Consider the following 15,989-nt stretch of genomic DNA (forward strand, 5'->3'; position numbering starts at 1 on the left):
ACAGACTACAAGATAGTCGACATTGGCAAACTTGTGGTATACATTCCACAGGAGTCATAGTAGGAAGAATAGAATAGAATACAAGATGGTCACAGCTCAAGCAACTTCTCCCTCTCCGCGTTCCCCAACCCGTTACCCGCCGTTCATAGTCATACTGCTAGTACTTAGTAGCGTTAGCAACTTGGCACACTGAAGACTGAACATCAGTTGTTATAATTATTCATCTCTTTTGTTAAGTTCTATTCTATTCTATTCTATTCTTCCTACTGTGGCTTCTGTGGAAGATATACCACAGATTTGCCAGAATCACGTTAGATTAGACTACCAAGCTTTGAGTATGTGTCTTCTAAGTTTAACGGTAATAATCGGTGTTCAGATTACATAAAGTTTAATTTTCTAATAATATCTGAAACAAATAATATACATGCTTGTAAGACTATAAATGACATACACAAATAGAAATACTTAAATAATTAATTAATATAAGTACTAAATAATATTTACAACTTAATCTTATTTATTTTAATATATTTACACAAAATATTTACAAAAGGAGTGTAAACTAGGGAGAGGAGACATTTAACGGAGGTTGGACGGGGGACTTCAGCGGGTATATAATTGTGCAGAGAAGATTGCATTAAGGGACAACAAAAGAATAAATGATCCATGTTTCCCTCATCAAAGCCACAATCACATAGAGAATGATCCCTAATTCTAAGTTTTGCTAGAAAGACTGGAGTGCAGGCATGGTTTAAACGTAAGCGGCATATAGTTGAGATTATTGTTTTATTATGAATCCTACATTTTGAGAACCAAGGTTTTTGAGGAATTTCTGGTTGGAGTTCTCCATAAAATTTGCCTTTTAAAGTTTTGGAAACTTGCCAAATGTTTGACCAACTCTCATACATCTTGGGTTTCAGGGTAGAGCACAAGTCATGAGTGAATATTTCTGAATACTGAAAGGAACCTGAATGAGCAGCTGATCTAGCACAGGCATCTGCATTTTCATTACCAGAGATGCCCATGTGACCTGGAATCCAAGCTAAAACTATGTTAATTTTGAGTTCATAGCACTCTTTCAAAGTTTCTCTTATTTTGAGAATGATGGGAAACTGACTTTTTGTCTTAAACGGATTTGAGAGAATTGATTGGAGGCAACTTTTAGAGTCTGAAAGGATAATAGAATTGTTCATGTTGTGAGACTTAACAAATAGAATAGCTTCAAGAATGGCGATTGATTCCCCTGTAAACACAGAAGTGGTGGGTGGGCAGCTATAACTCAGTATAATTCTTGTTGAGGGAATCCATACTGCAGCCCCAACCGGACTCATGTCTGTTTTTGAAGCATCCGTGTAGATTTTATACCAATGTCGAAAATCTGAGTCCATTATATGAGAAAAAGTTTTATTTGCTTCTATAGAAAACTTATCAACACCTAAGTCTAAAATTACTGAGGGTTGGAAAGTAAGAGCATTGAAAGGCATAGAAAATAAAGGCAATTTAGAATATTGAAAGAGAGGGTTAGAGAGCTGAGAAAATAAAAGGTAACTATTTATAACGCAAGGTCTTTTGTCTTCAGGTACAATATTATTATCATTGTATAAAACAGCTAATTGTTCTGATTTTTGGAGTAAGGGATGAGCTCGGCAGCCAGCTAGTTTAAAGAAAAATTTATTGGCAAGGAATTGTCTACGTAGTGAGAGGGGAGGATCCACACATTCTACTTGCATTGCATTAATAGGGCTGGATTTCATAGCTCCCAATACTAAACGTAAACATTTAGCCTGAATTCTGTCCAATTTATTTAGACCTGCTTTGTTTGCTGGGATTAAGAACATAGTGCCATAATCTAAATGAGTGCGAATTATGGCATTGTATAGTAATTTTTGAGTGACGGGGTGAGCTCCCCACCAGACACCAGACAATGAGCGAAGAATATTAATATTTTTCTCACATTTCTGTGAGACATAATCAAAATGCTTGACGCCAGATAATTTGTGATCCAACCAAATACCCAAAAACTTAACATTATTAACAATTGGTAGATCAACATCATAAATTTTAATTTTAATAGGTGGAAGAATTCTTTTATTTGTAAATAAAACTACCTTACTTTTAGATGTTGATAGAGACAGTCCATGTTGTGTTAAATATTCAGAAAGATAATCAAGAGCATTATTTAAATGATTAGATGAATCTTGTATAGACTTGTCAGAAGAATACAGGACAATGTCATCTGCATATTGCAGTACCTGACAGAAAGGTGTAACGGTACTGTTGAGGTCATGGGTATACAGATTATAAAGAAGGGGACTAAGGACTGAGCCTTGAGGTAAACCTTTCCAAACTGACTTAGGAGGGAGGTAAGAGGATGGACCTTTAATAGTGATGGATCTCTCCATTAACATGTTACATATGAAACGGGATAACTTCACGGGGATACTCAGCTGGTTGAGTTTACTCCTGAGTAGGGGAAGTGAAACGTTATCATATGCAGATTCTATATCAAGAAAAACTCCCACAAGGTGTTCTTTTCTGAGGAGTGCTATTCTAATGTCAGTTGTAAGGATACCTAAGCTATCTAAGGAGCTCTTGCCCTTTCTGAAACCGTACTGGGAGGTGGAAAGGAGATTATTGGTTTCAACAAACCACTCAAGTCTTTGTTTAATCATGATTTCAGAAACTTTTGCAAGAGCAGAAGAGAGGGCAATTGGCCTATAGCTGGTGGCTTCAGATGGATTCTGACCAGGTTTAAGTAATGGAATAATTACCTGATTTTTCCAAGGTGGAGGGATGGAACCAAGATCAAAAAGGTTATTGATTATGCTAAGATAATATTCCTTGGTTGTAGATGATGAATTTTTAATGAAAGAGTATGGGATTCCATCTGCCCCAGGAGCAGAGTCAACTAGGCCATCCAGAGCAAGAAGAAGTTCAGAGAATGAGAAGGGGGACTCTAAACTGTGAGTTGAGGCAAGAGGGATTGGGGGGGATGGAAAATAGTCCATATTTGGAACTGAAGGGGGGGACATCCTATCTGAAAAGGAATCAAGCCATACAGAAGGATCCACATTAAAATCACACACCTGATCACAAAATGAACCTCTAAATTTTTTAATTTGTTTCCAGACAGTTGAGGATGGAGTGCTTGGTTTTAAATTCTGGCAAAAATTAATCCAACCTTGTTTTTCCTTTTTTCTGAATAAATGGGTAGCCTTCGCAGCCACTTTTTTTTAATAAGTAAAGTTTGACATGGACATGTTTCTATTGTAATTTAATTCAGCTAATTTCCTTTCTTTAGCAGCAGCAGTGCACTCAGAGTCCCACCAAGGAGTTGAAATCTTATTTGAAACAGGTTTTTGTAAAGGGAAGTTGTCAGCACATGTAATCATGGCATTAGCTAATTTATTATAATTATCTACTGCATTAAAATGGTTAGTGACTGGAAACTTAGCAATTTTTTTATCAAGACAAGAAGAATATTTAGGCCAATTTGCTTCTATTAATCTATATTTAAGAGATGGGGAAAAATTTTGGGGTGGAATTACTTTGTCAGGGATAGAAATTATTATAGGAAAATGGTCACTACCATGGGAATTATGTAAGATGTTCCAAGAAAGGAGAGGAGCCAGACACGGAGAACATAAGGTGAGATCAACTGCACTTTTGGGATTTTGAGAAGGAGAAACCCTTCGGGTTGGAGAGCCATCATTGATAATGCAGAGATTGATTTCATCAAATACATCCAACAGGGAAAGGGCAAAATAGTCAGTGTGACTTGAACCCCATGAGGGATGATGGGCATTAAAGTCTCCCATAATAATAATAGGAGGGGGAATAGACGATAACAAAAGGAGAATATCTGCAATCATAGTTGATTGCGGATGGGGCACATAGATTGATACTAAGGAGAAGTTCATTACCTTTGCTGCAACAATGTTTATACCAGGATGGGAATTAGGAAGGATAATTGGGGAAAAGGGAAGGGTGCGTCTTATAAATAAGGCGCAACCCGCACCAACACTTTCTGCTCTATCATCCCTAAGGCACATATAGCCGGGGACCCTGAAGTGAGTTCCAGGGACCAGCCATGTCTCAGAGATGGCGATGGCAGAAGGAAGATATTTATTAATTAGGTGTATAAGGCTGGGTTTTTTAGGACGTAGGCTTCTGGTGTTCCATTGAAGAATGGACACTGGGGCCATGAATTTTACCAATAGATAAGATTTGTGATAGTTGATGGGCAACGTTGGACGGTAGGCTAAGATTGTTCTTGGTAATCAAAGAGAGTAAGATTGACAGGAGGGCCTCCAAGAGGTTATCATCCTGTGTTGATGAAGAAGAAGAAACTTGGTGGTTTAGGGCAGAGCCATTTGGGAAGGCTGAAGGTACATCAGCAATGATAGCTTGGTGAGCAGCTCGATCATAAGGTTTACTCAATAAGGGTTTGGAACGTGGAGAAGAAAATACAGTTTTCTTATAGCTGACTGTGGGAGAAGGAGTGGGTGTCTGGCTCATGTGTGCTGAGGAGTAGTTATGGGATACAGAGGGGTTACGGAGAATTTCTGAGTATGGCCTCATCACCTTTGGGCAACGATTTGAGGCCTCCTCATAGGAAATGTTCCCTTGGGACATAATAATTTTAATTCTTTTTTGTCTGCCCAGTTCAGGGCATTCCTTGTTTGTGGCAAAGTGTTGTCCTGAACAGTTAATACAGATAGCATCCTTTTCAGTTGTATCACATGAGCTACCAGCATGAGCTTGAGTACATTTGTAACATCTTGGGTTAGATCTGCATACAGTTTTGATGTGACCAAATCGGCAGCAGTTAAGGCATTGGATTGTAGGGAAAAGGTAGGTTTCAACAGGGAGGGAATTATGGAAGAGGAATATTTTTTCAGGAAGCACTTGACCATGGAAAGTTATTACAATTGTTTGAGTAGGTAACCAAGTAACTTTACCTTCCTCAATGACCTTTCTGTTGAATCTGCGAGCCTTTAAAATCTTACCACAACCAGTGGGAAGACTGACAGACTCCACAAACTCGTTCATAGATAAGTCCACAGGAACCCGGCGGACTATACCCATCTTGGTTATGTTGAAGTTTGGGATTGTTGCTGTATATTTATTGGCAGATAATACAGGGTTATCTAAAAATTTGTTTGCATCACCAGACGATTTGAATGTGACAGCTATTTTATTCCTACCGATTTTTTTTATGCCGTCAGGGCAAATATTTGGAATTTTATGCCTATGCAGTAGTTGACCGAATTTGATGGGCTTTATAGTTTGGCCTGAGGTAGGGTCTTCCTCGATACGAGAAACATGGATAATAAATGGACCTTTATCAAAATCCGTATATTGTTTAAAACCAATAACTAAACTTGGGTCACAAAATACATTCTGAATGGACGCCGAAGCCAGATCCGTATCAGTTATAGTTTTTTTTGCAGCGTTTTCTTCTGAGCTGCTTGTATGTTTACGCCGTTTTGACCCGGCGAGTGTGGGGATATCCGGAGGGTCCGGAGGTTCCGGGGGAGAAATCTCCATTATTAAACGGTTAGTAAAATGTAAGGTTGACTATGTTAATTGTTAATGACTAAGTACTTAATCTTACCAAAATAAAAACAATCCACCACCAATGAGAGAAAGGTAAACTCCTGTAATCAAAATAACAATAGGCTACGATAGACAAAGCCCATAAAAAATGATCACTGAATTTCCGAACTCGACTCACGCGTGGTAGCTAATCCAATCTTGTTAAGTTTTTCTTGCTGACTGTACTTCCTGGAACTGTCATTCGAGTCAGTTCCCGAGTTTGGTTGACCGGGTTGTTTGACTTTGACAAATATTCTGCAAGTTTTGTTTAGTTTTGTCTACATCTAAAATATTTAAATTTTCACTTGTTTGATGTTCCTACTTTCTTGGTGTAAACGTAAAGGAGGGGTAACGGAACTTCGGAAGCAGTGGATCTTTAATATGATGAAGAACGAGACAGTAGTAAATAAATTGGTTAAATTGTTCTATAAGGGATGCCATAACTTGGATTTATCTGTAAGTTTTTTCTCTTTCAAGATTGAGTAGTATGATGTGAGATGAGAATTTTTCAGAATGAATTGTTTACTTGATTTTTAGGTAGATGAAGTTGAAAACCTAACTTGGAAAGATCAGGAGCTCCTATTAAACCTTACAGTGAAAAATGACTTATTTACTAGATATCCTGTTAGTAGTGACTTTTGTAGGTTGTATTTCAAACGGTTGATATCCCTTTTAGAAAATTGTCAAGAAATTCATGATGGAGTATATGAATTTATGTGTACTGTGATGTCCAATGCCAATCAGCCTTTAAAAAAAGAGTTTTGTTACAAACATTATATAGTTGGAAATGATTTATCAAATATTGTCACAATGAGAGAAACCAAAAACATGGTTGTTAACGGGACTACTGGAATGAAAACTTGGGAGGTAAGAAGTTTTTAGAACTTTATGAACATGGTTGGTTCAAAGAGGTTTCCACATACATTTATTATTTTAGGCTGCAGTAATAATGGCTGATTGGATTCTGTGTTTCAAAAATTTATTTAAAAATAAAAGAGTACTGGAATTAGGATCAGGCTTAGGATTTACTTCTATCATTCTGGCAAAGTTCTGTGATATTTTATCATTAGTTTTAACTGATTGTCATGATGATGTGTTACTTAATATATGTAAAAATGTTATTATTAATTTTCCTGACTCAATTCAAATAAAAGAAGATGAAAGCATTGCATATAAAATTCAAAATAAAATCCTGGGTGAGTTGTGTATTGTAATATTTTATTAAAAATTAAATAGGCATGTAGACACTATGTAAGTTATAATACTTTATACTAAATATTTTTGATGTGTTGCAGAAGTAAAAAAACTTGATTGGTATTATGCTGATGAATATCCCGTGGAAGATGTTCCTGATATTATAGTTGGTACAGATATTGTTTATGATCCTTCTATAATAAAAGCTCTTTGTAATGTACTGCAAATATTTTTCAAGAAAAACAGCAACCTGTGTGTGTATATAGCATGTGTTATAAGAAATGAAAGCACATTTAAACTGTTTTTACAAAACATAGGTATTGTTATGTTTCATTTTTAATCTATTTAACTTGCTAAAATCTAAATATAATATGTGTATAATTGAATTATTATTATCTTACTTTTAGAATCTTTGAATATGAAGTTTGAGAAAATACAATTTACAGAAAGTGTTCATATTGATTGGAATCTAAGTACAAACAAATGTATTTTGAAAATAAAGTGCCGAGATGAGGACTATGGTTGTCTTTTATTTGCCAACAATGCATCCTATGCAATAGGTTCTAAGACAATGTACCTGCTTAATATGTATTTTTTCAGAAGAGACCTTTTTTCTGAACTTTATTACCATAATTGTTTTGTGAAACATTTTCAACTAGTGTTTCTAGATTACATGATCAATGAGTTTATGAACATCATACTAGGCTCTGCATGTAATAAAAAAATCTTAATTACATATGACCTTATACTGGCTGCAAAAATGTTGTATCTCCTTGTTGCAACCTTATGTTTTATCAGATGGATATAGACAACATGTATACAGTCGTAAGTCTAAATTATGACTTTATGGTGCCTGTATACTTTCAGAAAATAAGGGTTGTAAATATTAAGTGGTGGGTGGTAAGTGTTGAAAATATTAATTTGACCAGTGCCTCAAGAGACTTGTGTCTTCAATCCTGTCCACTCTTGAAAGGTCGCGAAATAACGTAAAATGAACCATGTCCACCAATGAACCACCCCTAGAAATGTTAGAGAATTATTGGAGTGATTACCAGAATAACCACAGAGAAATGAATGATTTGGGTCATTTGGAGCATGTTTATTTCACCAAAAACTGTTTTGAGACAGCTGAAGAGCTGTAACTTACCGTAAAATATTTAATTAATAAGACCATTGAGCAGTTGCGTAAAACAAGGAAACCAGAAATTATGACACTGCCAGGCAGTAGGTGCCATAGACCAGAGGTTGAAGCAGTACAGCAACCTCCTTTGTCCGGAAACGAGAGTAAGCTGGACGAAATGATAAGAAGGCAATCTTTGATGAGAACAGTAGGGAATATTGAAATAGACCAGATACAGAGTAAGTGGGAATCTGAAGATTCCTTTAAGTCCTTGCAATCTCGATGGAGTATTATTGATAATCTTCATTGGGAAATAGAAGGCGAGAAAGGGGAAGATATGTGGTACCAAAATGAATTTAATAGGTATGAAAAAATATATAATGATATGAAAAAGACGATCAGCACTAAAATGTGGTCGGAGTCGCACCGGGAAAGATCGACACCACAAATGGTGATCCCAACTTTTAATGGAAATTACCACGGCCGGGTCGCATTTAAAGGTTTGTTTACTGAACCTATTCACAACAATGCTTCCATATCTAGTACCTAAAAAATGCAATTTTAAAAAGTATGGTGACACAAGAAGCAGTACGTCTTATACAACATTTAAGTATTAGTTCGGATAATTATAATGTATGCTGGGATATTCTTAACCATAGATTTAATAACAACAAGCTTATATTTACATCTCACATGAATATACTTTTTGGTGTACCTAATATGCAACTTCCATCTTTATATATGATGGAAAAGCTCCATGATATACCAAGGAGTGTCTTAATTCTATTAAAACCCTAGGAGTGGATATAACAACTTAGGATCCGCTGCTAGTTCATCTGTTTGATCAAAAAATAGACAGTGCATCGTTTGCAGATTATATTAGTTCTGTGAAAAAACCCCGGGAATTTCCCATACTTCAAGAATTTTTGGATTATTTAGAAGCTAAGTTTACTATGTTAGAAGCATCATCCCGTCGTAAGCAAAACCAGTCATCAAATGACAATACAACCCCTATCACAAAATAATCATTTCGATCATACCAAAAATTCTCAATTAGAAATAATAATGTTAAGTCCAACGGCAATACTTTACACGTTTCGAGGTCATCGACTTGCATCCTGTGTAATGCTGAACATCGATTATGGCAATGCAATGCATTTCACAACATGCCTGACGACAAGAAGTTGGAAACAATTAGCAAACATCGGTATTGTTCAAATTGTTTAATTGACCATTTTAATAAACCATGTTATTCGGAAAAACGCTGTCGCATGTGTTTAAAGAAACACAATAGTTTGTTGCACAATGCTATAATGAAACCGTGTCAAAATTTATCAGCAAAACCAGTTCATCGACCAGGCTACAGTGCTAGAACAAATGACAAAGGTTCCGGATCCAACTCCACACACGTGACCGGAGATGATTGGTCAGAGATACTTTTGGTCACCGCTTTGGTAAAGGTTACAGGAACCGATGACACGCAACGTACTATTCGAGCTTTGATTGATCAGGGATCACAGATTTCATTCATAATTAATTTTATCTACTAAGCAATATTTGTAATATAATGCTGTCCGATGGATTTACTTCGAACACTTCCCTTAATGCCTCATAGAGTATCGGAATACTGCATCTCCAAATCTCGAGTGATTGACAATTTGGTGGTCACCTGGAAAGCAAAGCCAAATTGGCTTCGAAGAAGCTGCGCCTCATTAATAGAGCACGGCAATATTACAAGCTGATTCACATTCTAACGCTTTACAAAGCACAGGTACGCCTACATGGAGTATTTTTTTTATGGAAAAGATCACCGCCGCCCACATTCTCTTGCAACACCAGAGGAATCACAGGAGCGTTGCCGGCCTTTAACGTTTTTTTAAGGTACCCATGTCGTACCGTCCAGGAAACACCGCACAAGGATGTTTATTATTTTTATTATACTTTATTAGCGGTGTTGCTGTCATCTCTGTGCTGCCTCACCACAGTATCCGCCCGAACTATTTAACCGCGTGCAACTTAGAGCTGTTTGGATTATCGAGTATCCAGTGGTCTGTGAAGGGCTAGATCACTTAGCGTTGCGTAGAGATGTGGCTTTATTGTGTGTCGTCCAACAAAGTTAGTTTTACTTTGTCGAACATTTTTGTCATTAAGTCGGCACCATTGTATGTCTGTCAAGGAAGACTACGCGCCGGCGCATATAAAGGCGGTTGCGTGCTTATGTCTGCGGCCACCACTACCCTGACGGCATTTGAGACAGAATACAGGGAACACTGAACTAGGCAAGCAAGAGAACCAACTGTCCTGTCAAATACTGATGGTAGATCGCACCCTCATGGTTGCGATTCAGGTCTTGCTAGTATATAATAGATGTTAATTGGGACGACATTATGAACCACTACGCTCGCTGGGGTATATCCCCGAATATTACCAGGTAATTCAGCAAGATTAGAACAACCTGGATTTCTGATGGACTTACCAGAATGAAAGGCCGCGTCAACAACTGTTTAGTATTATGCTTTTCTAACAAGCAAAGTATTTGTTAATTTTCTAAGGTTAGTTTAGTGATAAGAAATCTCAGTTTTTAACACTAATTTGTACAAATATCAGTAGTTGTCAAAGTAATATTAGTTATTAGTGGTCTGTGGAGTGTGGTTGTCAATTTATAGGTTATGTTTACATGAAAAATTAAATATTATAAAAAATTATATTAATGAATATTATTAAATAGGAAAAATAAGATGGAATCGCCTAAATCGAATACTGAAACAGAAATAAAGTCAGAGGAGAGTAAAAGTGAAACTAAAGAAACAAAACAGGAGGCTTGGGGTTACGATTTGTATCCAGAAAGAAGAGGAACATTTACACCTAAAATATCCAACATTTTGTTAGGAAAAGAAGGAAAGGAAAATCTTGAAAAGATTAAATGTGAAAAGAATGTTTACCACTGCGTTAAAAACAGTAAGCCAATATGTTTACGCAATTCATTCCATACCTGCTTTTTGCTTCATAACATCTGATGATTTCCAGCATTCCTAGTTTAGCGTCTGATTAGTAATATCTATAACTAAGTGAGTGATATATATTAACATTTTTGATTTTTTCCAGGCCCAATAGTAAAAACTATGATGGCGGCTCTAAAAAGTTCTGGTTGGTTAGTTTAAATTATAATCTCCTTTTGATTGAATGAAAATATATACAAATATTTATTATTTATTTTCATTCCAGTCCTATTGATATAAGAAGACACATATCCTGTGAAGTGTGTGACTATTCTGTGAGCGGAGGATATGACCCTCAGTTAAACCAGGTACTTATTGAAAATTCTGACTTATACTATAAATAGATAATAATATAACTTATCAATAACTACGTAAACTCTCCTTATTTTCTGGTTCAAATTTTCTTTATGTTCTAGGCTTTGGGTTTGTTCAAGCCAAGTCTTACAGAATTTAGAAATTAGAATCAATTACTGTTTCAATAGATTCACACTTAATTCTAGCTTCAACATGATTGTTGAATTGGCATAATATATTATATGTTTTTAAATATAATTTCTTTTTCTTTGTATAAGTTACATAACTATAATATTCTATTTATTGTAGTTTCAAATTCTTAGTTTCCTTCTTATGTTTTATATTCATCCTTTATTTACATTGAATAGTTTCTTTTCTATCCTATTTAATACTATATGAAGACTCATATTTTAGGTATTAACTAGGTAACAATATAACCAGTAACTGTCCAGTAACAGCCCTAAATGTTTTATGGTATTTGGCTGGATACCAAACAATGAACAAATTTCTGGGAGGTTTCAACAAAATTTCTCTGTAGTTAGGGGCAACAAATAGTTTCACTTGTTTCCTTCTAATCCTTATTTATAATAATCCCCAATTACAATGATTAAGAAGTGCCAACAATATAATCTTATGCCAACCCAGAACTAATTATCGTAAACGAAATATAACTTTTGAAAGTTTTGTATAATAAGCTTCCTAAAAATATTAAAGATTGCAACAGTACACACATTTTTAAAATACTCCTAAAGGCCCATTTTAGCAATAAAACTGAAACATAAATAGAAATATCTTGAAATTAATTGTCAACCCATTAAATAGAAATAATATTTTCTGTTGTAACTCGATATCGATGAATCTATGTAATCTTGTGTAGTGAGTTGTGACTCAACCATGGCTCGTGTGGACTGTTGACGTCGACCGGCCCGTGTTGGTATGATTTTGATGCGATGGTGTTTTAAAAATAACCCACTAGTATTATAATTTTTATTTAATATTTGTATTAGAAATTAGAAATGTATATAAGCTATACTTACCTAATAAGCCTATTTTAATTACTTTATATTTACTGTATGCTTTAAGATGCAATTTTGTTACCCACTTTTTATAAAATAGCCTGTAAGTTCCATTTAAGTGGGAATTCCTTTATGGAACAATAAATGTCTTAAACCATAAATTAATTTCTCTTAAAAGTTATAGTTCCTTCCCTTCCCCCAGTCTATTGTAAAGTATTATTTTGTAATGAAAGGTGAATTTGATGACACATGTTCTCTCAGTGTGTGTCATCAACTTTACACTGCACCTCATCTTTGGTAAATGATCACATGAGTTCTGTGGACTTGAAGACAATAGACTGCTGGGAAACCAACATGTTCCATAGTTTAATATAATTTGTTTTAATAGATGTATATTATGCTGTTGCAGACAGTTTTAAGAGTAAATTGTATGAAATTTTGTATCTATAGTCTCACTCAAGAGTCTTTGTCAAAGTTTTGTACCTACAAGCAAGATTATAGACATAGACTTATTGTCAAATACTATCCCTTTAAATTAGATACTTCGAATTACATACTTTTAAAATGCATTAGAAATATTTACTGTTGGAAGCCTTAACTGACAACCCATAAAGACTGTTCGTGACTGTCTACTAAGCTAGGTGTCTTCTGTTCAAATCGTCATAATATGGTTATTTATGTTTAGTTCTCATATAAATATTAATCTTTAGATACTTTTCTAGCTCCGATTCGAATATTGTAGTGACAAAGTACAGGCTTATTTTGTCATGTGGGAAAACAATGAAAGTATAATATGGGTAAAAATTAAAAATGTATTTTTTTATATATATACCTACTGCCTTTGGGCTTCATTTTATTCGTATTCATTCAGTTTCATATTTTACCTGAAAAAAAATAAGTACTATACAATATATGTTTTTTTGTCTGTTTCAGATTGTTGTCTGTCAAAATGTGTCCACAAAAGAAGGCATGGTCCAAGGTGTTCTAACTCATGAAATGATCCACATGTTTGATTATTGCCGGAACCATTTGGATTTCAGAAACATGGAACACCTGGCATGTACTGAGATCAGAGCGGCAAACTTAACTCATTGTTCATTTTTAAGTGCATGGTCCCAGGGAGATGCTTCATGGATCAAAATAAAGAAGGCACATGAGGTTTGTCAAATATAATACTCACTATCTGGATGTCTTACTGATTGTCTGATTTCTCAATGTGGATGATCACCATGGTGTTCACCGTGGTGTGGGTGTGGAGGAGGTTTTTAAGGAATTTTCTGGATTGTCTCATTTGATACCAGACCAGAACATTATAACCTCAAACTTTCATTTGAAACTTTTATGTGATTACTTTTGATATCATTTTGTGTTATAAGTATATTCTTATCTCATATTGGAAATGAAAGCAATGTTTATTTATTTCATTGATAATTGAATATAAAAAATCGTGTTATGTACGAAAAAATTGAATATTTATTGGAAATGAAATAATAATATTCTTTAATACTACCACCATTTCTGCATTGATAATAATTTAATTGCTCTCTTCATCAAAAGGTATCAGCTTTTGTGTATTTGGTGGTAATTTTCAATCTTATGTGAGCATAATTTAAGCAGTATTATTTAATTTAAGAATTAAATAAAAAATAACTTATCTTCGTCATCCACTTCTATTCCCACGGGAACTAACCAAAATAACAAAAAAAAAAATGTAATTAATACCTAAGAAATAAGTCAAATGATTAAAACTGTGAGACATGATTAACTTTTTTAGTAATATCGCTAAGTATTAAGTCCAATAATTATTCATATTTTTTATTCACTTTATTCATGTTACAGGATTGTGTCAAAACCAAAGCACTGTATTCGGTGATGGCTGTTCGTCAGATTGGCAAGTTAGAGGCGGTGGAAATTATAGAGAAGGTTTTCCCAAAATGCTACAATGACATGGAACCGCTTGGAAGAAGAATGCGTAGGAACTCCGAAGACATGCACCGTGTGTTTAGAGAGGCGGCATATTATGGGTATGACATATAAGTAGTAAGTTACAACTAGGGTTGCTAACCTTTTTTTGTAAGAAGTAGAGAAAGTCTCATTCTACTAAATAGTGCCAATAAAGAGTACAGTTTGATAAAAAGGATATCCAAAATTAATATATATTTTTTTTATTATTAATTTATAAAAGGGGTTTGGATACCATACCAAGTATTTTTCTCTGAGAAAGTTTTGTGCGAGTGATAAGTTAAAGTGCATAATGGGCAAGTCCCACAGAGTCAGTATATTAAAAAGAGTGCTTTAAGTGCATACACTGTTTTTTGTAGGTTTTAGAGTACACATACACGAAGTATAATAAAATACTCTGTTTTAGACTACGGTTAGCAACCCTAGTTGTATCAGTGATGTGTTTTTAAAGGCCTCCCATCTAAGAATAGATGTATATCATATAATCAAATAGCAATTAATGTGTAGATAGTACCAATATTATGTTTGTATATTAGTCTAATAATTAGGAAGAAATAAAAGTTGTATTTATTAAATTAAAATAATGTCTTTTATTTAATATTTTTTCTACATATTTACAGATAATATTAATTACAACTGTCCCATTTCATACATTACATTAAAATGCGTAATTTAACAAAAAATTTAAATATACAATTTATATGATTTTATCATATTATCGAATAAATATTAAGTACTTAAAGATGCTAGGCAATAAGTAAATGATGTTGGAAGTAAAATAAAATTCATTCACATAATATTTTACATGTCTAATAAATACCATTAAAAAAAAACCGTTTACATTGATGACTGTACCTAGCTGGTAAAGTGATACCCCCTTATTCATAATGGTCCGCTAACTTTAAACAGCCGCTTAGGAGTGTTTTTTCTCATTCTGACGTAGGTCAATAGAAGAAGACAGAGTGAGAATTAGCAATGCTTTAAGTTAGCAGACTATATTATGAATAAGGGGGTTAATATTAACTATTTACACAAATTTCATTATAATTTAATTCCAATTCGTGTGAATGCATAATTTGTGCATAGCTAAGCAATCAGGAAGTTGAGTTCAAATATAACATACACTTTTAATCACCATCCAAATATCTTCGTAAATAAACTAGGAATAGCTATGTAGTATAGTTTAATTTTTATAGTTCTTAGTTGTAAAAATAATATTGCGTGGAATTATTTTAATGAAATAGTTACGAAATATTACTCGAAAGAAAGCGTCATATTCATCAGTAGGAATTCTATTTTTATCCCAGTGAGTAGCCATATTAAAATTGAAATTAAAATGAATTTGAATTTTTTTTATAATAATACAACTGACTAACGCATGGGTAAATATTAGAAAATAATGAAATACCTACAGTACGTAAATAATAATAAATATTTATTCTAAACAAGGTCTTTTTACCTTATGACTTTTCATAAGACTGCAATTTGGAGAGTCATTGAGAATAAATAATTAGTTATTGTATAATTATGACTAGATAATACGAAAGGTAATGTAGGCTTTCTTATAATATTTTTCATATATAATTTAATTAATTAGCTACTATATTCAGACTATTAATAAATGTATAGTGATAGTATTGAAGGAGATATTGAAAACAATACAATAGTGTATAAACCTAGAGACTATTAAGTGCACTTCAAAACAGTAATTAGAACTCGCAAGGCACTGTATATCAATTAGATTATTAAATATAAGTTTAACTTTGTGAATAAATTCAAATTTAGATACTTATCTATACTTACATA

General features: G+C 34.1%; 3 protein-coding genes across 7 annotated transcripts; 2 read left to right on the forward strand and 1 right to left on the reverse strand.

Moving 5' to 3' along the window:
• Positions 1-243: 243 nt before the first annotated feature.
• Positions 244-5,749, reverse strand: LOC126967556 (uncharacterized). 4 transcript variants are annotated; one of them, XR_007730028.1, is made up of 2 exons: positions 5,618-5,749; positions 244-406 (listed from the first exon to the last, which is right to left on the reverse strand). XR_007730028.1 is itself a non-coding variant. In XM_050812084.1 (2 exons), exons 1-2 carry the CDS (start codon positions 1,836-1,838, stop codon positions 397-399), a joined length of 1,344 nt encoding a protein of 447 aa, XP_050668041.1. In that variant the 5' UTR covers positions 1,839-2,096; the 3' UTR covers positions 244-396. The 4 variants fall into 4 exon arrangements, 1 of the variants encoding a protein (XP_050668041.1); XR_007730027.1 differs by lacking the exon at positions 5,618-5,749 and adding an exon at positions 4,962-5,554; XR_007730029.1 differs by lacking the exon at positions 5,618-5,749 and adding an exon at positions 2,114-2,243.
• Positions 5,750-5,786: 37 nt separating this feature from the next.
• On the forward strand, positions 5,787-7,182 carry LOC126967575 (putative uncharacterized protein DDB_G0277003). The gene is made up of 4 exons (XM_050812104.1): positions 5,787-6,054; positions 6,136-6,465; positions 6,536-6,794; positions 6,894-7,182. Exons 1-4 carry the CDS (start codon positions 5,911-5,913, stop codon positions 7,130-7,132), a joined length of 972 nt encoding a protein of 323 aa, XP_050668061.1. The 5' UTR covers positions 5,787-5,910; the 3' UTR covers positions 7,133-7,182.
• Positions 7,183-10,194: 3,012 nt separating this feature from the next.
• Positions 10,195-14,767, forward strand: LOC126967586 (mitochondrial inner membrane protease ATP23 homolog). 2 transcript variants are annotated; one of them, XM_050812120.1, is made up of 6 exons: positions 10,195-10,343; positions 10,641-10,870; positions 11,018-11,063; positions 11,138-11,219; positions 13,155-13,379; positions 14,061-14,767. In XM_050812120.1, the coding sequence occupies exons 1-6, from the start codon at positions 10,300-10,302 to the stop codon at positions 14,256-14,258; spliced, it is 825 nt and encodes a 274-aa protein (XP_050668077.1). In that variant the 5' UTR covers positions 10,195-10,299; the 3' UTR covers positions 14,259-14,767. The 2 variants fall into 2 exon arrangements, with proteins under 2 accessions (XP_050668077.1, XP_050668078.1); XM_050812121.1 differs by lacking the exon at positions 10,195-10,343 and having other exon boundaries at positions 10,537-10,870.
• Positions 14,768-15,989: the final 1,222 nt, after the last annotated feature.

The sequence above is a fragment of the Leptidea sinapis genome, chromosome 13 (assembly GCF_905404315.1).
Source record: "Leptidea sinapis chromosome 13, ilLepSina1.1, whole genome shotgun sequence".
Classification (NCBI taxonomy): Eukaryota; Metazoa; Arthropoda; class Insecta; order Lepidoptera; family Pieridae; genus Leptidea; species Leptidea sinapis.